This window comes from Perna viridis, chromosome 4 (genome assembly GCF_037379345.1).
Source record: "Perna viridis isolate PV_CMFRI_1.1 ecotype Kerala chromosome 4, ASM3737934v1, whole genome shotgun sequence".
Taxonomy (NCBI): domain Eukaryota; kingdom Metazoa; phylum Mollusca; class Bivalvia; order Mytilida; family Mytilidae; genus Perna; species Perna viridis.
Genome location: NC_142448.1, coordinates 7673621 through 7700312, shown reverse-complemented (window position 1 = coordinate 7700312; position 26692 = coordinate 7673621). Strand labels below are relative to the sequence as shown.

At 31.8% G+C, this 26692-nt stretch overlaps 1 protein-coding gene across 1 annotated transcript in view; it reads left to right on the top strand.

The window, feature by feature from the left end:
* The window catches only part of LOC148618705 (uncharacterized), a 55579-nt gene that overhangs the window by 2833 nt on the left and 26054 nt on the right, over positions 1-26692 (top strand). The window contains exons 3-9 of the mRNA XM_088577865.1: positions 4297-4433; positions 4700-4768; positions 5677-5837; positions 6488-6592; positions 8559-8747; positions 10872-10973; positions 11945-12088. Of these exons, the coding sequence (XP_088433991.1) occupies positions 4297-4433; positions 4700-4768; positions 5677-5837; positions 6488-6592; positions 8559-8747; positions 10872-10973; positions 11945-12088 (907 nt within the window). The remainder of the gene's footprint in view (positions 1-4296; positions 4434-4699; positions 4769-5676; positions 5838-6487; positions 6593-8558; positions 8748-10871; positions 10974-11944; positions 12089-26692) is intronic.

Here is a 26692-nt window from a genome sequence, read left to right as displayed (position 1 = left end):
TTTTAGCTCACCTGAAACTTTCAGTTTATTAAGTGATCCTTATGACAAAAGTATTATAGGGTCCAAGTTGAATAGCACCCCTCTATTTGAGTTATTGCATTTGAAAGGCAAGAGAACAATGTTTCCAGTGTGCTAATCTTGCTCTTTAGAGCTTCTAACTTGACACTTGTGAATATTTGGTACATGTTGCTGTAATTTTTATTTGCCATCACTTGGTGTCCGTTGTTGTCTGTCGTCATCCTTGAACAATTTTTCAAAAATCTTCCTGAAACTACTGAGCAGAATTATATGAAACTTTGCATATATGTTCCTTAGGGTATCTTGCACAAAAGTTGGGTTTAGATTTTTGAATCTTCTAAAAACATGGCTGCCATTACTAAAAATAGAAGACAGGGGTCAGACAGTAGTTTTTCGCATATATCTCAAAAACCTTTAGGTGTAGCCAAATTCTGACACAGTGGAAAGTGTTCAGCATGATGAGATCTGTCTGTGGTCAAATTTTCATTTTAATCTTTTAATGTTATTGCTTACAAAAATCTTCTCCTCTGACCCTACTTGACCAATTGGAACCAAACTTGGTTTGAATGTTCCTTGGGGTGTCTTGCACAAAAGTTATGTTTATTTTTTTTTTGATCCTTCAAAAAAACATGACTGCCATTACTAAAAATAGAACAAAGGGGTCAGACTGTAGTTTTTCGCATTTATCTCCAAAACCATTAGGTTTGCCAAAATCTGATATAGGGTAAAAGTGTTCAGCATGATGACATCTATCTGTGGTCAGGCTCCTGGGAGCCTCTTGTTTGTTTACAAGTAGAAATTTAAAACAATGCTTCAGACAGTGAAATAATGTTAGAAATCTAAATGGTTTACTTTGATTTCAATAAGCCCAAAAAATTAATGTGAACAGATACTATAAACTCAGAAATATTATAGTACATTGTATTATTGCCTAAGGTTTTCCATATTGGTTAAGTTATTGGTCAGAGGCTAGCCATATTGACTGAGGTATAGCAGAAGTCCAATATTTCTAGCCGAGGACCAGTAACTCAGCCAATTTCGAAAACCTTACACAATTATACCTTTATTGACTAACTAGTCCAATGCACTAAGCCAATATTGATTTTAACTAGTCCAATATGACGTATTGGACGGATGGAAGCTGTATTGAATGGCTGAATCTAGTATTGACCCACTTTTGTATTTTGTATTGTATTGGCTGTTTTGATCATATTTAGGCTAATATTTGAATGTTAGTCAATAATGTTTTATATTGACTAACATTCAAATATTAGCCTATGGCTAAAAATAAATAATTGTTTGTTTCCCCAAACCCAAACCTATCAAGTCAGGTGTAGGTAGGTAGGTTGGTAAAATATTTTATTGTTTTGGAAATTTGGTTTTTTTTGGTACTTGTAAATAGGAAATTACTAACCAGCATTAGAGGCTAGTATTTTAAGTTCTAGGGTGTATCAATTTATCATTTCCTCATGTCAGATATATCAAATAAAACTATGTACATTTTGAAATCCTTTATTTTATTGGATTTCTCTTGCGTGGTATTTTGCCAATAATAATGCAGTCTCTGCACACTGGTAACACAACACGATGTGTTTTAAGGGCCTCCTTGTCCTTTGTTGCCCCAACAGCTGCACAGAAATATGCAGAAAAAAACAGATACAGAAGTAAAACAAAGGTTTATAATTAACCTATCCACCATTATCATTCAACTCAGGATACCATGTTTATTACAAAAACCAAATATTGTTGCAAATCGAGCAAATGTAAATAAAAAACATCGGGAAAATAACAGCAATTTTGAAAATGGCTGCTCCAATCAAATTTTTTAAATCACCATTCAACTCAGGATAACATGTTGTCCTACATGTACCAAATTTGTGTGAAATTCAAATAATTTTTCAAATGCTGTCCAAAAAGGGCAGTCATCCATTTTGAAATGCTACCACTTGATTGGTAAAGGGGGATATCGTGCACTAAAGAACGGTGTATGATAATTGATTCCACGGTGCATGGAAAATAAAAACAAATAAATCCCTTTGTTTGTGGGTATTAGAAAGTCACATGTACAATTAAAAAATGTATCTGAAAAAATGGACAAGGATAAACCTAGTTCAATTGACATAGTATTCCTCAGTGTCAAGTGATCTGAAACATGTTTTATCAGTATGTTATAAAAGAATGACACTAAAATATTATGCCAATGGTATGGTCTAAAATGTGTAACCAGTACCTGTAACCGAACCAATTTTTCTCCGTACCCAAATATTATTTTGCCAGTTTTTTCATTATTACTGGATATTTCCAGCTGAAAGTTGGTACAGATTTGCAAAATGACATGATGGTTAGGCTTGAATTAATGATTTTTAAAATGTTTGTCGAAAAAATAGATTTTATTCGATTTTCTGTTTTCAAAAGGTCTAAAATGTGTAACCCGAAATTCCTGTACTCAAAATCAAAGAGCAGTATTTTTATCTGTACTAATGTATTGCATACTTGACAATAAAACATCATGATATAATTAAAATTTTCATTGACAAAATCGCATCAGACTCTGTTTATGAGATTTTGTTTTTCATTCTGGATAAGATCATATCCATTCTTTGCTGGTAAGGGGATTGACGCTAGCTAGGTATGTTACGGAGTTCAAACTCAATCACTTCTTTTTTGAAACAATATCAAATCTTTCAAAACTTTATCAATAGTCTTAAGGTGAGGTTTTAACCTCTTTAATAATTTTAGAAAAACGTAAAATACGGACAGGAAAGTGAGATATAGTCAATAAATAGTTGGGTACGGTAACTTCCAGTTACACATTTAAGACCTTTTGACTTCAGAAAACAGATCAAACAAGAAATATAAAAAAATATACATCATTTGCTTGATTAGAAATGCATTGAAACGGACTTTTCCACATTTCATGCAATTTTCAGTTTTTAGCATACTGTAAGAATAAATATTTTAGCAAAACAATATTTTGGTAAGGGTACAGGTTACACATTTTAGACCCTAACCATGACAATGCCAGTGGTGTTCTTGCTTATTTTAGTTGCCAGACTTTATATGCAGTTATGAGTTTATCAAAATTTGAAAAAAATGAACAATCCTAATCATGATGATTGAAAGATAAAAAATGCCTGGAACAGTGCTCGAAAATAACCCTTTACCACCCACTACCAGGAGAGAAGTATGAGCTATCTGCTTTTACAAGACTAGTATGGAATAGTCCTCTTCAAATATTTCCATCTTCGAAAATCTCCACAATACATTTGTAACCAAGTTTTTCTTAAAGTTTCCAGCCGAATAAACAGTCACAGAAACAGACAGAATAGCATCTATGTTTTATTTAAATTTATGAACAATTAAGACCTGAGAAAGCCTAGTCACATCATCGAGGTGTTTTCATCTATGTTGATTTCAAATTTTGAAGAACAGCATCCCCTTCTTATGTATTTGACTCCTCCTCCATTTCATAGAAGCACCACAGCATGAATTTTAACAACTACAAAAAATAATTTCTACACAAAATCGGCAATAAAATTATTCGGGTTGCGACAATTTTTTTAGGTCGGGCGGGATTGAGGAAACAAGGAATATTTTATTTTTGGCCTAAATATGATAAAAACTGCCAATACAATATAAAATACAAAAGTGGGCCAATACCGGATTTAGCCAAATATGACGTATTGGACTATTTAGTCAATAGAGGTATCATTGCGTGAGGTTTTCCATATTGGCTGAGTTTTTGGTCCTAGGCTAGCAATATTGAACTCAGTCCAATATGGCTAGCCTCGGACCAATAATATGGAAAACCTTACACAATAATACTATTATATACTACATGTATGTAAATATACATTTGTAGTACTTAATTTTAATCATTTAAGCTTTATGTTAAATTTTATTCATTGTTCTAAAAAAATGTCTTATGAATGTTATTTCTATTTACGTAAACATATTGTGAATAGAGTTTTTTCCCCTATTATAGTTAGTTTTGATTCAAGTGGAGGTTAAATGTTGCTGTGATGAGTGATTTTCTGGCAACTGTATGGGTTAAAACTCATCATGTGTCAAAAGGTTTCTAGGATGGTATAATCTAACACATCTCAGGGGTTCACCTGTGGTTTTGACTATGAATTTCAGGCTATCCTGTCTCACAAATCGTAAAAATTGTGTTAGACCTGATCGAAAGACAAGTGAAGTGATACTCAGTGGAGCTAAAAACTACATAAGGACTTTAAATAAGTTCAATTATCATGTGTTTGGTGTTTATTATTGTAGATAAATCATATAGTAAAACATTTGACTCAATATTTCAACGGATAGAAGAGCTACAGGTACCATTAAACTATGCATGGAGAACAGGGAAACTATTAGCTTATGTCTCAAATGAAGACTATGAATATGCCTATAAAAGGGTAAGTCATGTGAATGGTGTTTAATCTTTTGTTGAGTTTTCTTGCTTGTGTACATATTACATAATATTAGTCAATTAGTCAATAAATGAGAACTTATGAGCTTGAGTAAGCAAATGGATATTTTTGCTCATATTTAAGGTCAATCTATGATTTTTGTTCTTAAGAAAAAATGAATCACTAAAAAAAATAATGTAGTAAGAATGTAGAAGTTAGTGTTTGCTGTATAGTTTAGAATTGAAATATTGTTATCAAATATTTATTTACAGATAGACAGACAAACACAAGGGGCATTACATGAAAGATTTGCCAGTGAAATATTACTTAACTCATTAAAGGTTCGAATCTAATACTTAAAAAGACTCAAAAAGCCTTTAACACTAAACTGTCAGAACCAATATTAATCAATTATAGTTTCCTATTGATTTATGACTCAAGTGCATGTTAAATATGAAATTTCTTTATTTACCAAATTAAATTCTGTTTTGCTTTTTTTTTTTTTTATTTGTGTTATAACAATAGTCATACCTAATACTAGTATTTCTACTATGTAGGTGTTCCTAGTTTTTTCTCAAAGATGATCTTGAATGAACACACTTTAGAATATTAATATAAAAAACACTTGATTACAAGATAATGGATCCAATTATTTTTTTACATTGTTTTAAGACTTTCCACTTATTTGGATTAAACTTCATCAACCACTTTTAAAAACTCCAAGTGATGTATCATCTGCAAAATTCTAGTCTTTCTGCAAAATTTTCTGATATAGTGTTGATAAATATGATAAATAAGAGGGCATCTAGCTGAGATAATGATAGGTGGGGTAGATTGAATTTTTTATTCAACTTTTTGTTCTCTTTGTTCTAGATAACTATTTAAACTCTGCCCATGTTATTTAGTATTACCTATTAAAAAATTAGAAACATTCCTTGTAATTTAATTTCTATTGGATTCCAGTCCAAATCACAATAAAAACATTAGTTAGTTTGGGATGAATTGAATCTCAGATGAGGACCAATTGATGTGAATGAGGTCACATTCCCAAACCAGGTTATACAAAATAATCTGGTTTGCTCATAGAAAACAAACCAATCAGAAAGCTTTTTACAAATTATATTAAATTATTTTAGAGCGAAATCTTTTAGAAAAAAAAGTTTATTAAGCTGGAAAATATGTGCCTTATAACATACATATATATTTTTGCATATTTATATTTCGATCACTGTCATGTCTATTTTTCCAGGAATTGAATGCACAACGTGATAAATTAACAGAAGAACAAAGACGTATTTTGGACAGTTATTTATTTGAGTTTGGAGTTACAGGATTGTTAATGACACAGAAGAAAAGACGAGATTATTATGAAATTTTAAGGAAAATCAATAAGAATATGAGAGACTTTGGGTATGGATTCCTCAAGTTTTATCTATATTTAAATGATCTGGATGAATGATTTCTCAGGATATAAGGATTACTTATTCTGTGGATATTATTTGAATCTGTGATTCCTGGTCTGTTGGTAATTTAAGGTCGTTAGTTATTATTGTTACATAATGAACTCCTTGGAGATCAAAACTTAAAGTAATTGTCAAATAATTTGACAGTAAAATGGTCTGATTTCACTAGACAACAGTTAAGAATTAAACTGAAATAGGATCCAAGATATTTGAGGCAACTTTGGGAAAATTTCATTTTGGAAACATTTTCTCTGTCATAATGTCAAACATTTCATACCTTTAATAGAACTGGTGAATGTAAATTTATGATGTGTATTTGGCAAGGGAGCTAAATTTATGATGTGTACTTGGCAAGGGAGCTAAATTTATGATGTGTATTTGGCAAGGGAGCTAAATTTATGATGTGTATTTGGCAAGGGAGCTAAATTTTTGAATTGAAGATTAGGAAGTTCTTGGGATTAATGCCAAGGCAGTTGGTGTTTGGATTAAAATTGTTTGTATACTTTGTCGTCTTTCTTGGGTAGGAAGAAAATCAATCATGCGAAAAAATATAACTTTATTTTCTTAATATTTTACTTTTGTTATGATGTGTTATAGGCGTAGAGTTGAAACATGTATGAACTTGTTTGAACATCCCTTAGATGATTTCGCTCTTGTAGAACCATTGCCAAAATCATTGCTGTATTTGATGGCTGAGAACCCGTAAGTAATTTAATGGGGTTACTTGTATCATATTTATATCTAACAACTATCATAATAATGTCTGAACTCAATTTTTACTCATTTACTGCTGTTGTGGTTATTGTTTGTGTATTGATGACACTGCTTTGAATTATTGATAAACTAATGTTAGACTCTTAAAAAAGATAGGCCACAAAAACTTTAATAAAAAAAGTTAAAAAGACAGGATTTTTTTTTAGGGGGAGCACACAGTGTCTGTATAAATTTCCTAACTATAAATAAAGATGCTTAATGTATAGATATATAGCACAAGGGTCCAGAAATTTTGACAACCCATATCAGACATTTTATCAAATTTCAGCAGACGTTTGTGTCAGTCTTTTACCTGCTTAGATCGAGAATTATCTTCAAAATCTCTTTTTGTAGTTATTTAAAGATAAATATTGGAATTTGTGTTATTCAATCACGTGTTCAGTCTTTTACAAAATAACAAGTGAATGAGCAGTTTCAGCCACACTTGGACGTTCTGACATTTAAACAAAACATTGTGTGTGTCTGACTTTTTCATCACATCAGCAAATAGTCGAAAACTTCTGAGTGATGAAAAAAATGTTGATCATTTTAAGAATAAAATCGCGAATACATTTTGTATATTGACTTGAATGGGTTGTTGACTTCCGTATTAAAAAGATTCAATCGATGAATTAATAATTACAAACTATGACTGATTCATAGTTTCAGCACTACATGTATGTGCTTTCATTACCACTGAAAGATGCCGGGAAAATGATGGATTTTGTCAATCTTTTTCTTATTTAAATCAAGTAATAAATGTATGAAAATTCTCCAAGTCACTTCAGTTAATTCGTATAAGCAATGGTGCTGCACATGTAGTGTTAATTTAATTATGCAATCAACTAATCAGTTACAGGTGAATTCAATGTCACAGGTGGCTGCATATCTGCTGATATATTTTGATGTACACCTGTCAAATAATTTCCAATAAACAATTAGGAGACTGGTAGACAGGATTTTTATACAGTAATAAAACCATGCCGACTGTAATTTATAAGGGTTGACAATTTTTTTATGTCTGACATTGGAAAATGTTGACAGTCATTTGCAAAATGTGTCGGTCAATGACCAACATTTTTCTCCGTTTCCGGATCCTTGATATAGCAGTGATTTATTGAATGTTCTCTGTGTAAAACTATTCGATAATTCACACTGTGAAATGAATTTGATTATTTCACTCACAGACTTTTTCCTGCCAAAAGTCATAGTACAAGTATCAATCTGCTAAATAAACAATATATAAATAATGGTGGATAAGTAGAAAAATCAATTGGTTATTGTGAATAACTAAAATATGATCACTTGTACCAAAGATTAAACTTGTGCAGGAAATAAGTTCTGCACATTCATAAATCTAGGCATTCTTCAGCACTTTTGATCATATTTTGGTTATTCACTTTTCCCAATTAATTATTCCATTAGTCTTACCTAGCTATACATGTATCTTAATAGTTGCATTTAAAATGAGTTTTGAAATGAATAACCAATGTTTTTAAAAAAAAAAAAATTCTGTAAAAAATTGACAAGGACATGTACTCTGTAGGAAGCATTTTAAACTACCAAATTTTTTTTTCTTTAAAAGAAACATTGTGTAAGGATTTTGCAACAGAACCTCCATATCTCATCATGTGACATTGTGAACTAAAAAAAAACATCAAATCTGTAGCACAGTAAATTATTTTTGATTGTTGTAATCTAGTCCTGATGACTGTGTATTTGGAACAATGATAGTTTTAATTGGGAAAATTATCACTAGTATTACAGTGACAGTAAATCTTTAAAACTTTCAGTAATTAGCATTACGATATGACTTGACATATACACTCTAGGTACACACTAAAATTATGATATGGACATTAACAGCAAGTTCAGTGTAAGGTAGAGTGGACAAATATAACCTTTTACATTACAGAGCATACTATGAGAAAGGTCCATGGAAAGTAAAGCTGTTCAATCCTATATACAGTGAGTTCATGGCACATTGTCCTGATAGAATTACTCGGTGGAATGTATGGTGGGCTAAAGTTAATGTCTCGTCTCATGCCCATGGTGCTCAGTTTCTAAACAACAATGAGACCATACAAGATATTAGAGCTAGAAGGTATGATATGTTTGGTCTTAAAACAACACATAACATGTACAAAACAAGATATTAGGGCTTCTTTATAGAGATGATATTAAAGATGATATAAACATTTTCTGGTTCACAGTACTGTAACAATCATCAAGACAGTAGCCTGTTCAATCCAAACTTTGTATGTTTTACCCCCAAAAACGGAAAATTCAAACTTAAAGACAATTTCCCTTTACCTATTATCAATAGAATCTCCATGTTGATCATAAATGAAATTTTTAGGGAACCAGAGTTGTCTTTCTTGTCAATTTTGTTGTGTTCACATAGCTCATTTGTTTTTATCATACTGAATTTATTTTCAAAATAGTAATTCCACTGTCTTACTGTTGCCATGCCATTTGATAAGACCAATTTGGTGTGCATGTTTTGTTCATTCCATTTTGTCTCTGACAACCAAATACTTAAAAAAATGATAAAAGAGGGTCAAATGTTAAACCATCACAAAGAAGAGACCATCTCTTTCTATTGTGTAGAATAATATGAGTACTACTGGTTAGATCACACAGCTATAAAAAGCATATGATGATACCTGCATAAAAATGGTTTATCCCATATCTATCCATTACATATCCAAAATAAGATAAGAATGACCAGGCCTGCAAAACCAAATAAGGTAGGTTTAACATGTGGGGTGTTTTCTGCTGTATAGATAGAAGGGATAGATTTCAGGTTTTATTTCTGCATCACCATCAGTGGGATCTCTGTCCCTTTGTCAGGCTCAGGGGTACATACTTTGTGAATTCTGTAACTCAAGTAGCATTGAACCAATATTATTCAAACTGCACAGTGTTTACATACATATTGAAGATATACCTCCTATTATGGACATGCTTTACAAATTATACCCTGCATTTGAAGAATGTTGAACTTGGCTATTTTAGTTGCTCTATGTTATGGGCAGTAAATACTTTGTGTAATCTATAATTCAATAAGTATTTAACCAATGTTGTTCAAACTGCATGCAGCATTCATAGACATATTAAAGATGTTGTGGATGCATATGACAAATATTTGATTTGAATTTATAACTGTTCAACTTTTGTCAGTTGTATATGTGAATTTCTAACTTCCATTTGAGTTTTTAGCTCACCTTGCCAAAGACCATGTGAGCTATTGCCATCACTTGGCATCCATCGTCCTTGTCGTTAACAATTTCTTCAAATATCTTCTCCTTTTGAAACTACAGAATGGATTTAGATGATACTTACGATGATTGTTCCTTAGAGTATCCTGGACAAAATGACCATTTGGATTTTTGATCTGTTTAAAAACATAGCTGTCGTTACTAAAAATAGAACATTGGGGTCAGACAGCAGATTTTTGCATATATCTCCAAAACTGTTAGGTTAAACAGAATTGTGATATATGATAAAAGTATTCAGCAAGATGATATCTATCAGTCGTCAAATTTTGATGAAAATCTGTTGATCCATGTTGGAGTTAATGCCCTTGTTCAGATGCTTTTTGCTGATTTTGATGTTATTATTTTCAAAAATCTCCTCAAAAACTACTCTACAGAATTCAATGAAAGTTGGTATTTTTGATTTTTTTGGGTATCCTGAACAAATGATTGTTTGGATTTTAGATTGGTGAAAAAATATGGCCACTTTTACTGAAAATAGAACATAGGTGTCAGGCAGTAGTTTTTTGCATATATCTCCAAAACTGTTAGGTTTAGTCAATATCTTTCAATTGCTGAAATGAATCTTATTATAAGGCCTACAAAATTCTCCAGGGGTCAAAGTTGTTTTGACGACTCCGTGTAAGAGTTATTGCTCTTGGAAGGTGTAAAATGACTTCTTTTTTACAGTTTTCAGCCAACTATGAAAGATAGAATGAAACTATCAATTGACGAAATGATTCTTATTATAAGGCCTACAAAAGTCTACAGGGTTCAAAGTTGTCAAACAACTCCATGTAAGAGTTATTGCTCCTGAAAGGCAAAAATTGAACCAGGTGAGTGATTCAGGCTCCGGGGAGCCTCTTGTTTTTGGTTAGCTTTCTTTTAGGTAGTCTGTTAAATTATTGAGGCAGATTTTCACATAATTTTTACATACCAAGTGATAATACTACTTAGTATTTACCTTTCAGGAATGTGATTGCTGATATTTACGGTTATAAACATTATGCTGAGATGCAGCAAGAGAGGAGAATGGCTGGTGGTGTAGATAATGTAATTGAATTACTTGAAACGTGAGTTTATATAAAATAACAGTAAGAGGTATTAGTATTTGGTATGGAGTCTAACATGGTTGTTAACAATTTGTTATGAAATTTTATGAGTGACAGATAATTGTGAGTTGTATGATCAGTACCAGCTGAAACCTGGTAAGCATGAGTTTCAAACAATTGAAATCTATACAAATTCAAAAAAGACCATTTAGACTGTAAATCAGAGTTTTTATTTTTCATGAAGACAATGTTGGATTTTGGTACTGGGGTACTTATGAGTTTAGGTAGGAAGAACAGTTGTTAATATCATATAAAATTTCATATGTTGTGTACTCCAATTCATAGAGTTATCTATGTCCTTAGTGAATCACTGTGAATAAAATACTGTAGAAATTTTTGTATCTTAATTTGGTATCAATGTAAAATGTTGTTGTACTATCACTCAAAAGGGGGAAAGGATTACACTACTCTTTGACACATAATGTAGCATTTTCTCAGGCACTACAAATCACAGCTTCTTGATATTAGGTTTACATTTACAATTGAGGGTCTTATACTACTTTTAATTATTTCTGGACTCCTTGCCTAATACCTGTTAAATGTTATATGTTACGGTTTATTTTTCAATTTTCTATTCTATGGTAAATTGCAGATTTTTTTGGTCACACTTTTCTCATTAGCATTTAGTTCCAGTGTACTTTATTTTCCATTTCTCAATAAACACATTTAAATAGGGTTGGAAAAAATAACAAACTTACCTCTTAGTGGAAAACGTCCAAAGGCAATGGATCAACTTGTAGATTATGCTCAGCAAGCTGTATACACAAACATCTTGTTGAATCATGGTGTGTGCTGTATTTAATTTGTTTAAATCCATCAAATTTGGCACCTTTCGTAACAGGCAAGTTAGCCACATTAAATCAACAACTACATGGATGTATTAATTATATTTAAATGTTGACTGAAATAAACTAAATTATGTTTATTGACAGTGTAAAGACAGTTGCCTATCCTAAGGCTGAGAGAGAATTGGCAGAGCTGAATGACTATGCCAAAACAACAGCCATTTTTAAAGGTGATCTCAAGGAATGGGACCTGTCATATTATAAAACTCAGAAAGGAATTGAAATGATGGGGTAAGGAATTATCCTACTTTTCCCATTCTAAACCAGTGATTGAAAATGCACATTATTTTTGAAACGGCTGGTGGTAATTAAATTTCTTCATCAGTTTTCCAGCGATTTTACATTTCTGAGTTTTCTGCAGTTTTCATATGAGAAACAGATTCTCCTCAAATGTTCTCTGGTATTACAAGATTTCTCCACTCTCAATAGTTAAATTTTAGATTTAACCCAATGAATGGGTTAAATTTGAAATTTAACTATAGAGAGTGAAGAAATCTTGTAAACCACTGAAGACTGAAGGAGAATCGATAATTGTTTTGTTTAAAGCCAGTTATTTGAAATGCACATGACTTTTTAAACACCTAGCGGTTATTAAATTTTTATGAGAGGTTTCCTGCCAGTTTACATTTCCCAAGTTTTCTACAGCTTGCTTAAGTTTCAGTTTTGGAAATCTTCATTTTACCATCATTCTTTAAAAATAATTGACACTACTCAATACTGAAAGAGAATCTAAATGTAACATTGCCAAAAACTTGCATAGGCTGTTTGGGGTCATATGTCAAAATATCAATTTTTATTGCCTGAGTGATTAGACATTCATTAGAACCCACAATTTTCAAGTTATTTTTTTTCTTTCTATTACAACCTGCTTTGGCAAAAGTCCTGTAAAATCAAGTCTAATTTGCCAAAAAAGATTTTGTAAGATAGGAATGTTCTCCTATGCACAAGTAAATTTTGAAGAAAAGTGAGGACTATCATGAAAAAATTATTCATATTTGACAACAGATACAGATTAAGTTGACTCAGAAAAGCATCATTAAATTTCCAATTTTCGGTCTTTCATGCTTTGAATCTTTTAATAGTGCAGATTCTTGTTTTCACAATCTAGAGGCAAAAAGGAGTTTACATTATACACAAATTTGAACAGTTACACAATTTATTATAATGTGATCATTTTCCAATGAGTTACTTCATTCTACATTCAATAGTTTCATCATGTGATTTTTTTGTATGATATTGATTTGTAAGAATTCTTCAGGATATTGACCATTTCTTTGGGAATTTGAATGCATAATGTACATATACTTAGGGATTTATGACATATTGGATGTACTTTAGAATATTCATTGAGAGCAGTCAATTATAGTCTTGAAAGTTAAATTTTGAAGTTCGAACAATCTCAGTTTGATATATACAGTAATCAACTGCTAAGAACAAAATTGTGTGTCAATGCGTAACATTCAATATCTTACACTCTTTTACAAAGATAATTATGAGGCAGTTTATATTTGAAAGAATAATTTTTTTTTATATATGCCCCTTAAATGTTTTCCTCTTATTCAGTTGTTTAATTTTGCTGAAATTTTGTTTATTTCATAGTAAATGGTTGCTGTAGAATAATTTTATTGAATTGTCAAAATGTAGAGTTCAACTTTCATGTGAACAAATTCAAGAAGATTACTTTGCTTTGAAAAGGGGGCATAATTTAAGTTGTTCCAATTTTGAATGACAAAAGTCTGAAATAATTCTTTGAAAGTTAGTTTTATCCTCACAAAAGACACATCTCGTTTACTGTATAACACACATCCATGTATTCCATGCACCCCCTTGTTGGCAAGGGAGATAGATGAAAAAAGTTAGTTTCCGTGTAAAACGCACACTTGGAAGCCTGGAATAAATCACCAGCAGAAGACCACATTGAGATGAAAGGATTCTGGTAAATTCCCTGAAATACAGATCCTTTCATCATGAATCTTTAATGTTAAAAGTATTTATCTATGTTTCCCTGCATTTGCAAGCCGTTCATTGATAAGAAAAATAGTGATGTATTGGATCCATTCAATGTCAGCTAAAATGTTTACATTTCCTATTCGTACGCAAATCAGGTATTTCATTAAAGCAATGGCACCTAGTTTGACCGTTCATAAAAAAGATGTTTTAATTTGCCAAGCTTGTGTATTGATATGACATTTGGAAACATTTCATCAAAGGAGTAAAGGATAAGTGACAATTGCTTTCACCTTTTAAATTGATCTTTTGTTATTCAATAAGTAAATGCCAATGGGTCCAAGGACAGGTTGGAACTCCCCTTATTGTTGGATCTTGCACAGACAGTACGTTCCACTGCACACAGGTGAAGAAGTTAGGACGGCATGATTTAAGAGAACTATAAAAAGCTAGTCATGGTTTTTCGTACTGTGAAATGTAAGAAAACGGCATTGATGGATAAAACAACTATCAAATAGCAGTAAAACTTTATTTGTTTATTTCACTGTTCTCAAAAATGCAAAATGGCCTAATGTTGTCTCTTGTTGACGATTTTGGTTCTGATTCCCGAAAATTACAGACTCCAAAAATAATGACTTCTGAAATAAAATCTATAAACTCATTGTTTTGGTGTATGCAGCGCCCCTCCTGGAACAAAGAAAAAAATGGAAAAAAAGTGTGCAGTATTCACGGAAGAATACAGTATATGCGTAATTTCTAGCATATTGCTTCAAATAACAGAAGGAAAGAAGTTGCTAATTTATGCTTATTACTATTGATGTGACCTTCACAGATAATAACCAGATAGCAACTTATACACTTTAAAGAATCTGAAATGTCACTGTAATGTTGATAAAAAATAATTTGTGTATGATGGATAACAGTGTTCTACAATTAATAGATTTACTTTCCTTAATATCCTACAACTGTAATTAACCAAATTTACAAATGAAACTTTCCTATGACCAAATTTCACCTTTAACACAATAATAGGTAATAGACACAGAAATAGCCCTGCATTTACAATACTTTCACAAGATTTACTGGTGCATTCTTTCACATTGGGGATTATCATAAGCTAGAGGTCCTTTGATATCGTCTTCTATGGTAGAATGTCTTTAGGAAATGTCTTAAGTATAAATCCCTTGAAATGATCTTCCATGAGGAAATGTCCAAAGTATCAGTGTCAACATTTGTCATTTTGTACCTTACATTTTCAACTTCAAGAAAGCCTGTTACATGTATTTCACTGTACAGTCTGCTTAGGGCAGTTAGCTTATTATCACTCACAACCTAATCTGAAAATCGAAGAGTTTGTGAAGATTTCATCATAACTTCAATGACATTTTGGGTCAAATTGTAGTCCAAATAATTATGGGATGATAATTTTTATTTTGCTTGGTGACCTCCCTAAGCAAACGTCATGATTATCTTGTCTTGTCATTTAGTAAAATATTGAAGATTTGAGTCCAGAATCAAGAGTGGGAAAATTTTACATTCTTAAGACTGAACTTTTCTCATATTGAAAAATGAGAGAAAACAAGCCTACAACAACACTGTTTCCTTGATTTTCCAGATCTAGAGTCTGACATTGTACACTTTGCCTCAGTGTTTAGCCTTGCATTATCAGCTTGCTGCAAACAATTTTCTCTCAAAACTTAGCAAATGTCACTGAATCAGACTATCTAGGTAGTAAACATGGTTTTCTTATCCTATCATTCTGCCATACATAGGCTGTTACATTTATTAAACTCACCATTTGGCAGACTTTAGTCTTGCTAAGGTCTCACTAACCACTTCTAAAGTTTCCATTACTTTACATGTTAAAAAAGTAATTTTCAAAGTCTCACTGTGAATTCCCAGGACAAATGACATCTTAAAGTTGCATACCGTTGCGAAGCTTGGAAAATAAGGCTTCCAAAATCATTATGCTAATGGTACGATGATAGTAGAAATTCTTCACAAAATTTACTTGAATAAATAATACTGAAAATCCACATTTTTACCTGTTCTGCTAACTGACAGCATGGAGGCAAATTACTCACACATGTAAACAATATTCATACACTTTTGTAATTAATTACATATATGATTTTAAAGTACACATTCTCAGCTTCATTTTGACTACTTTTAATCATAATACACACAAATAATGCACTTACAATGCATATGTCTAGGTCCAGTGTGTTTTGATACTACATAGGGGGGTGGCCATTTGACCCGGAAGTGGTTAGTGAGACCTAAACAATGTTTAGATAGAAAATGTCACGAAAATACAATCTAAAGTATGTTACACATATAATTTTTTAAAACAATAGTCTGGCAAAAATTCTGGAAAATCTGTGAAATTAAAAAAAACCAAAAAAACCAAAAAAATCGGAGAAGCAATTTTGACAAACAAGAATAAATATTGGTGTGGCCTAAGCACAACTCCTCTTAAACAGCTTAATGTATTTTGGGGAGATTTTGTATGAAGGTTTGATATCAAATGTAGATGTCTATGAAGAAAAATAAGTACTGATTATATTCTCTTTGTGAGCTTGTTAACAGTATTTGGTTACAATTCTTAGCTTGAGGTATGTTTTACAGAGGATGATTTAGATCTGGTCAAGATAGTACCAAGTAGGTCAGAGGTCAAATAAATTTTCCCTTAAAAATTCAGTTATGATTTTCTTTCTCTTTATGGAAGATGAAATATTTCTATTTACTAGATTTTCCTAGTTATTCTCGAAGATGACCTTTTTACGGAATTATCTCAGAATTTTAATATAAAAAAAATAGATCACCTAACTTGATTTCAAAATAATTGAGCCTTAAAAAAGGCATTTTTTTTTACAAGATTTTATCTGGATTATGTAGGGAATTTTCACTATTTCGCAACCTATCTAAATACTTGTAAATAAATTTTCTGTTATTCAAGTTAACAATGAAGTGGTATTTTTTCATATTTCAAAAAGAAAATGGGGGGGGGGTCACCAAACTCTTTTTCTTGTAATATTAAAAAACTAAAATTATTTTTAAAAAAAATTAACGTATTATTATTACATCATTTTAAACACTGTTAGTTAATTGAAATATATATATGTCTGTCTGATTTGCAAGGTGACAGAAAAGAATGCTCCATGTAACAGGTATTATCTACCTTAAAACAATATTCCTTTTTTTTGGGGGGGGATTTTTTTACCATATGTTTACTTACAATTTCACTACCGGTAATTTCTGAGTTTTAGTAGGCTTTGTAAAATCATATCTGAAAAAAGAAAATCTATTATTTTTTTTGTCTGTATTTAAAGAGTAAAAATGTCAAAGTGTCTGTACTTAAATATTCATCTGTCTTATAACAAATCATTATGATGTCTTCATTGAGGGAACTTATTGTAGAAATGCGACAATATGCTGAAAAAAGCATTTTTTCCTGAATAAAAAGAAAGTTAGCATGTTGCTCAATAATTTTGTAGAAGGTGTATATGTTCATGTTTAGTTTGACCAAAAATATCAGAGGTCAGGCATTTGTCTCCTATTAAAGGATTATTTTTATGTCAGTAAAAAAAAAGGTCTTACGAATTTGTTAATGCAAGTTTATGGCCTCCTACCTGTGTTATAACTATCTGATTAACAACTCAGTTTGCACAAAACTGTTTTATTTTTGTAAATGTTGAGTAGTTCAAATTCTGGTAACATTGTATTTTGTATCCCATTGTTTACATTTTCAAAGCTGCCATGATTTTGTAACCAAGGAGATCATTGGTTATTAGTGATTTGACTTATTTTACTGCCAAACATCTAGTCTGAAAATCTCTTTTGATTATTGTTGCTACCAAGGGATTTCATATTTCTGTATAGATCATTTTAAAAATTCTATGTTTATTATATATCATAAATTTAATTCTACCATTTTTTTATGAGCTCACCTGGCCAAAGGCCATGTGTACTATTGCCATCACTTGGCATCCGTTGTTGTTTTTTGTTGTCGTCCGTCGCTAAAATTTTTTTAATACTCTTCTCCTCTGACAGCACTTGACAAATTGGAACTTAACTTGGTATGAATGTTCCTTTGAGTATTATGCATAGAACTGATCTGGGGATTTTTGATCCATTGAAAAACATGGTTGCCATTACTAAAAATAGAACATAGGGGTCAAACAGTAGTTTTTCGCATATATCTCCAAGAGCATCAGGTTTAGCCAAATTTTGACATGGGTTAAAGTGTTCAGCATGATGAGATCTATCTGTGGTCAAATTTTCATATTAATCTGTTAAGGTCTCACTAACCATTTCCAACATTTCCATTACTTTACATGTTAAAAAAATAATTTTCAAAGTTTCACTGTGAATTCCCAGGACAAATGACATCTTAAAGTTGCATACCATTGCGTGGGTGGAAAATAAGGCTTTCAAAATCATTTTGCTAATGGTACGATGATAGTAGAAATTCTTCACAAATCCACAATTTTACCTTTTCAGCTAACTGACAGCATGGAGGCAAATTACTCACACATGTAAACAATATTCATACACTTTTGTAGTAAATTACATATGATTTTAAAGTACACATTTTCAGCTTTATATCGAATATTTTTAATCAGAATACACACAAATAATGCACTTACAATGCATAGGTCTAGGTTCAATGTGTTTTTGGTACTACATAGGCGGGTGGCCATTTGACCCGGAAGTGGTTAGTGAGACCTAAGCCATGTTTGAGTTATTGCCTTTTTTCAACATTTGTTTTTGCTATTTTTTAATGTAATTTCTTTGAAAAATCTTCTGCTCTGACACTTTTTGACTAATTGGAACCAAACTTGGTATGAATCATCCTTGGGGTATCCTGCATAGATTGATGATGGGATTTTTGATCTTTCGAAAAACATGGCAGCTGTTACTAAAAATAGAACATAGGGGTCAGACTTTTTTTTTGCTTATATATCCAAAACCAGTAGGTTTATCAAAGTTCTTTAAAATACTGAAATGATCCTCATTATAAGGCCTTCAAAAAACTTAAGGGATCAAAGTTGTCAGGTGACTCTTTGTAAGAGTTATTGCCCTTGAAAGATGAAAAAATGACTTTTTGTTTTTTACAGTTTTCAGCCAATATCTTGAAAACTATGAGAGATAGAAAGACTCTTTGTATTGCTGCAATGGTCCTTATGATAAGTCCTACCAAAGTCTTCTTGAGTCAAAATTGTTGGACAACTCCTTGTTAAATTTTATGCCCTTGAAAGACAAACTTTAACCAGATGAGCGATTCAGGCTCCTGGGAACCTCTTGTTGAATATTATAATAGAATTACTATGGTTATATGTAAATGTAGTCTCAGTTAATTTATTGGACAAACTGTCATTCACACCTTTGGTGGAAGTTAATCTCAATTTTAAATGTAAATGAGCAACAAAAGCAAATTGATTGTTACTAAAAATAGAACATAGGGAGATCAATCTTTGTATCACAAGGTGCCATACTATAAAAACAAAGATTTGCTTGATTTTAGAGGATGTGACTTGAACCATTTGTCAATGAGTAGTCAAAAGAAATCAAGGGAACCAAGATTCTATCTGAAATCAAAAGAATGTAATCCAAAACAAAATAACTAAAATAATACATACAAAGTAACAAAAGTAAATGAGCAACTTGGACTCCACTAGAAATTGGGAGCATGGACCAGGTGCAACAGTAGGGTAAGGACTGTGCTTTTCTAGAAACTCCCACTGAGTTGCTTGTAAAATGTCTAATCTGGGTAGAAGAAGGAGAAAAGGAAAACTATGACACATTGAACAAATCAGTTTCAATGGTCCAAATGGAATTCATGATGATGACCATAAAACGTCTTTAGTGATGATTTCTATCTTGTAGCAACATAACCCTGTTCCAGAAGCCTAATTGTAATCATGTTTGTTGTAAGTTTGGTCTATAGTTTTCCTTTACCGTCGATCTCTAAGTGTAGGACAAGATATGAGACTGACTTACCAGTGTCTGTAGTATCAAAAAATGGGGCCAGAAACAAGCATTTTTCTGATGTCCAGATAATAACTTGATTATAACATGTATATTGAAAGGATCTATTGGTACTACAAGGTGCTATACCACAGAAGGCAGGGATTGATTTTTGGGTTGTGACTTTTAGTAATTTTAACTTAAGGTACTACCAACTTCTTTTTATAACAGTTAGTTTCCTTTGAACTTTTTTCCATCGATACAATATTATACACACCTACATTTCTTTTGATTTTCCGAAGATAAACAAGAAAGGTTGCCATCAGCAATAACTCATGCTGAATTATTTTCATCTGTGTAATATTGTTAGTGCTCTCATGCCAAAATGTCTTTGTAAATTTCATAGGAACTATTAATGACCATACAGTTTATATTAATAGAGAGAAATGCAAATAGATTTTTTTTCCACATTTTGAGTTCATTGTTATAAATTATGATTTGTGCTTTAGTTAAAGTGTTTCTTTTCCAATGACATTTGCATTCTTAACTTAATTTGTGGCTGTGTACATTGAGTATTTATTCTGTATTCTTGTGATATATCATGTTTTGGGATTATTCCTCCACACCAGACTCATTAGTGGGTGGGGGGAGGCTCATATTGCAATCACCTTGTCTATTTGCCAGTCTGTCTGTTACATATTTCTGTAACAGATTCTCAACTTCTATTGAAGGGAATGCTTAGGTATTTGGTATATTGCTTTACCATAACTTGTACTGTGCTTCTTTTTTCAGATTCGTCTCTTATCTACTTTCTGTTTGCCATATATGGTTGATTGGGGGTATTCTTAGCACAACCTAGCATGCAACATCTTATTTTTGTGTGAAATCAGAAATGAACATTAAGCAAGTTGAACAGAGTTGAGTTTTTGATTGTTTGGTTGTGCTGATTCTTGACTAAATTACTTTGGTTTACCCAAAAATTAATTTGAATGGATTTCAACCTTTTCTATGATATTCTGGCCGATGTTGTTGATACATTTTCTGACATATATATGTGACAGTCGTAATTAACTTGAAACATTTTCTGACATATATATGTGACAGTGGTAATTTTGTTGATACATTTTCTGACATATATATGTGACAGTCGTAATTTTGTTGATGCATTTTCTGACATATATATGTGACAGTGGTAATTTTGTTGATGCATTTTCTGACATATATATGCGACAGTCGTAATTTTGTTGATACATTTTCTGACATATATATGTGACAGTGGTAATTTTGTTGATACATTTTCTGACATATATATGTGACAGTGGTAATTTTGTTGATGCATTTTCTGACATATATATGTGACAGTGGTAATTTTGTTGATGCATTTTCTGACATATATATGCGACAGTCGTAATTTTGTTGATGCATTTTCTGACATATATATGTGACAGTCGTAATTAACTTGAAACATTTTCTGACATATACATGCGACAGTCGTAATTAAGTTGCTAATTTTTTAAGTATCCACTCATCTTTCCTTTCAGTTTTTAGTTTCACTGTTGAGAGAAATTTAGCATTTTCTATTGTAGAAGGTTTTATGATTTCATTGTCTGTTCTGTTTCCTATATATAGGTTGATTGATTGTTGGGGTTTAACGCCCGAGCAGCAGTATTTCAGACGAGATAGAGCCTATATATGGATATAAATTTGATTCAATTAGAATTTTACATAGAAAATGTACTAAGAAATCAAACTGTTTCATCCTGTTAGTATTGATTATGATGGATGAATCACGTAGGTTTTTTCTATTAACACTTCACTGTTAATGATGTGATGGAGGACCACATGGGAATGCTAACTCAGGAGCTATAGTCTGCCTTAAATGTTGAATGACTGCTTGTAAACTTTTGATGCTTGAAAATAAAATGGGACAACTTGATTAGTGAGCTAGAGTTTCTAATCTCATTCATGAAAAACAGTCAGTCATAATAAAACATGTACTTCAAAGAAAGAATTATACTGCTTTTTTTTCTGGGTTATGTTTGGTTTTTTGTGTTTTTTTTTTTTTTTTTTAAAAAGGCAAATTCCCCTGAATAATATGATAAATGACAAAACAATTTACATGTTATATACTTGAAATTCAAACTTTAATGAATTTTTTTTGACATCATTTACAAATTCTATATATCTACAGTCACAGATGCTGAAACAATATTACTGTGACATAGCATTATAACATCACTGACTATCTGTGTGATCTGTTCAATGATTTCAGTAGTCCCTGGTTTGTATACACATAAATTAAAGGAATTATGGAAAAGTAGGAATATTGAATACATCTTGATATTTGAAGAAACATAGGTCTATTTTTGGTGGTGATGAAGTTCATTAATATGACTGATAAGAATGTTGGTATATAGGATATTGCCAGAGAGAGTATAATGAGGGTAGCTCGTTTAATTATTTGTCTCATATCATTACGGTAATTACCGGCACTGTTCAAACTGTTTGGAGAAGAGCTGTAATTATTCATTCTAGATATTGGTGAAAGATGAAAATTTGATCTGCGTCTTTCATCAGTAACTTGGAACCAGTTGTTCCTTTTTGTTTTAAGATCTTTTTCTGAATCTTTAATGTATTTGTTGTTTTCTAGATGTATTGTAGGAAGTTCTGTTTGATTGGTGTTGGAATCGGACAAAATTAATTCTATGTCCTCTGTCTGTGTCATTGAATCAACAAACTTGAATTGATACACAGTAGGTTTTTTACAATGGGACGGAGAATTCAAATCAATCATTGAGTTAGACATCCTGATGCTACCCTGAGCTGATATAGTTGAAGAGTCACTCCATTCTATCATATCTGAGGATGAACTATATCCTTTGTCATGTCTTTGATCGGTAAGACTTCGGACTCGTCTAGGTGAAGGTGTTTCATTGGCACTGTCTGAACAGCTATCTGGAGAATAACCATGTTTATATCCTGATTGATTGGTGGCAGGTGTAAGCAGTGAACTTATTGGTCTTCTTTTTCTTCTGATTTTTCTACGAAAGTTTCTTATTTTGCTTTTGTCAGGAAGTGTTTTGGGTTTGGTTTTACTACTGTCAGTAAATGCTCTCTTCCTAAAGCTTTCATCATTCTGGCTGTTATCATCTGTATTATCCACATTGAATGACGCAGAGTAGCTTCTTGGTCGCATTTGTTCTTCCTCTTCATATTGTTGACAACTGGTTCCAGGTTCTAGTAATAATGGTGTAGGCCTAGTATTCTCCTTATTTCTGTATGATGACTTCCTATAAGCTGGATCAGGGGACGTTTTCCTGCTCAATGGATGTCGTCCTTCTCTTGATGGTTGTCGGCTGTAAGACGTTTCATGTTCTGGTTGTTCTATAATGACAGATATTGCGCTACATGTATCATCAAATACAATACTTTCTGTGTTAAATGTTATAGATGATATGTCTGAATCAGTCCTAGCATCAGTTGTTATACATGATGTATTGCAAGATGTATCAGAAAATGTTCCTATGCTATCAACTGATGCTTGCTTCTTTAATTTAGGGAGTTTTCTTGGCATTTTTTTCTTCTTTTTAATTGACTGAGGTCTCATAGAGGTATTTGTTTCATTTTCATGCCAGACATTTCCTGCACTTCTCCTTGTATGTTTCAAAGGGTTTAGAAATGCATTACATTTTTGCTCAACTTCTGCATCAAGAGCAAATAAACTGATGTGTGACATATGACCCAATGCATTTGCAATAGAACTTTTAGCTTTTACTCTTGACTGATTTTGGAAAGTTTCACTGAGCTTCCTCAGTCTCATAATGTGCTCTGTTGTCATATTTATAGAATCCTTGTCACTTGAACTCTTTCTTTCACAATACTTTCCTTTCAGTTCACACAAAACATGCTCATAATTTATGGCAGCCACTGATGCAGCGTCATCACTGTCCATGGAAGGAATAGTATAGCAATTTGTTAATGATTGATGTCTTGTTTGTCTGGAGTTTTGATAATCTATTCTTGAATCAGTCAAAAAACTAAAAGTTGCCTCCCTTGGTTGTAGTCTTGTTATAGGTGTTGCAGAATATTCTGACATATTTGGATACATGCTATCTACACGGGCTGACATTTTTCTGTTCAGTCTAAAAATAGCAATGCAGTACATAGTTGTCATGGCAATGAGGGTAAGGATAAATGCACCCATGTTGCAGTATTCTACAATAGGTGTAGGCTGTGTTTGACTGTCAGAACAGTCATATGTAAATACAGAGATACTTGAAGTAGAATCAGAATCAGTGTAGACAATGTATGATACAGCTGGTAATGCAACCATCCAGGAGCAACATAACAGGAGTAACTTTCTGTGCGTGAAACCAGATGCTAGTGGTGAACACTTGTAAATTTTTTGTAAACGTTCAAATGTAATAATGACTAGTGTTACAAATGTACAGCTGTCTGCATGAAGGTGAAAAAAATGCTGAATTTGGCACAGGATTATGAATTCACTGTGGAAGAACATTAAAATAGTACGAGCTATTTGTAATGGTACAAGAATAGCACTGACTAAGAGTGCCGTCATCAGCAGCTGGACCAATGTTATATTACTTCTAAGATTTTTCTTCAGTTTATTAAGACCAGCTAAGTTGAGTACTATCCCTATCAACATAGTTATACACAGTATAAAAGTTGAAGTTACAGCTATTCCTAGATTGCTGTCAATGTCCACTGCATTAGAACTATTCTGTTGGTCTCCTGACATGTTGTGTATCATGATGGTAGACTTGATTTCACATAGCTAATCTGAAAAATATAATGATTCTCTTTTCTATGCAAGTACTCTTGTAGTCAAATCTGATCACATACTATTTTGATGAAGAATGTATTTATAATAACATATACACATAATCAGTAATACCTCACGGTGCAATGAATGCATATTTCATCATTTAAGATATTTCAACCTTTTCATTTGTTCATCCAATCAGTCTGCCAGTAGAAATGATTTTTTCGAGGAGACTTAACAGTGAGAAAAGCTCAAGGATATCACATTTTTTACTTGATCCTTTACACATACATATAAGTAGTTTGTCAGAAGCAAATACAGAATAGTAAAGCACCACCAATGGAGATCTCATGGAAAAATATATAGTTAGTTACATTATTAACTTCAGGGAATAGAGTTTCACCATTACCTGATGAAATTCCTTAGGTTATCAACTGGACAAGATCTAAATCTATATATGATCGAAAATTTATATCTCCATATCCTTACCTAAGGAAGTTCATTCAATTAAGGGATGAGTGTATTCTATGACTGGTAAATCTATATTTTGTCTACTTGAATACATCATAACAATTTTGTCAAATGTCAGCTGAGTTTTGGAAAACTTGATATTAAATAATCTTGGATTGATTTTAAGTGTGATTTAGAAGTGAGAGTTCTGAAGAGAACTTTATGCACACCTCAGATGTGATAAAATAACAAAACTCTTACAAGCATCAAACCAGCTTGCAAAAAAATTGATTCCAAGAATTCACTGTACATTTATTTTATTAAGGAAGTCAGTTGAAGGTTCACTGTACATTTATTTCATTAAGGAAGTCAGTTGAAGGTTCACTGTCCATTTATTTTATTAAGGAAGTCAGTTGCTGTACATTTTTTTCATTTTTCATTAAGAAAGTCAGTTGAAGATTCACTGTACATTTATTTTATTAAGGAAGTCTGTTGAAGGTTTGCTGTACATTTATTTTATTAAGGAAGTCAGTTGCTGTACATTTTTTTCATTAAGGAAGTCAGTTGCTGTACATTTTTTTCATTTTTCATTAAGGAAGTCAGTTGAAGATTCACTGTACATTTATTTCATTAAGGAAGTCTGTTGAAGGTTTGCTGTACATTTATTTCATTAAGGAAGTCAGTTGAAGGTTCACTGTACATTTATTTTATTAAGGAAGTCAGTTGAAGGTTCTGGTTGATTTTGTTGGTTATTTTTTGCTTAAAATTGTACTAAAAAGTATTTTCATTTACTCTGTGTTATATTTATACAAACGTTATCCTTTTACCTTTATTTCAAGTAAATAAATATTGTCAAGAATACATATTTTTTGGACAAAAGACACATTTTTTCATAATAACTAAATATAATTAACATATAAGTTATAGAAATTCGATAAATTTCAAATGAAATATTATTTTGAAATAGTTAAAATTTTCTGGAACAAAAATAACTGATTTCATTTTAACCTCAGGTAATGAATATAATAAAAAAAAACAAAAAGGAAGAAAAAACAGAGCATAGCTCTTTAGTAATATCTTAGTGAGAAAGAGAGTTTATGAGTTATGTGTCCTTGATGGAGAGAAAAAACAAAGCTTAAATCAGTGATAGAGAGAAAAAGCAAAGCTTATGTCAGTGATAGGGGAAAAACAATGCTCAAGTTGTTACTAATATCTCAGTGGTAGGGGAAAAACAATGCTTAGGTTATTAGTAATATCTCAGTGATTGAGGAAAAACAATGGTGAGGTTGTTAGTAATATCTCAGTGATTGAGGAGAAACAATGTTCAGGTTATTTATAAGATCTCAGTGATTGAGGAGAAACAATGTTCAGGTTGTTAGTAATATCTCAGTGATAGGGGTAAAACAATGCCTAGGTTATTCGTAATATCTCAGTGATAGAGAGAAAAAGCAAAGCTTAGGTTATTAGTAATATCTTAGGAATAGAGAAATAAACAAAACTTATCTTATTAGTGATATCTCAATGATAGACATTAAAACAAAACTTAGATTAAGTTATTTCTGTGATAGAGAAAAAAAACAAAGCTTATGTTATTTGTAGTATCTCAGTGATAGAGAGAAAAACAAAACTTAGTTTATAAATAACATCTCAGCAAAAAAAAAAATGAATTAGTTATGTGACACAGT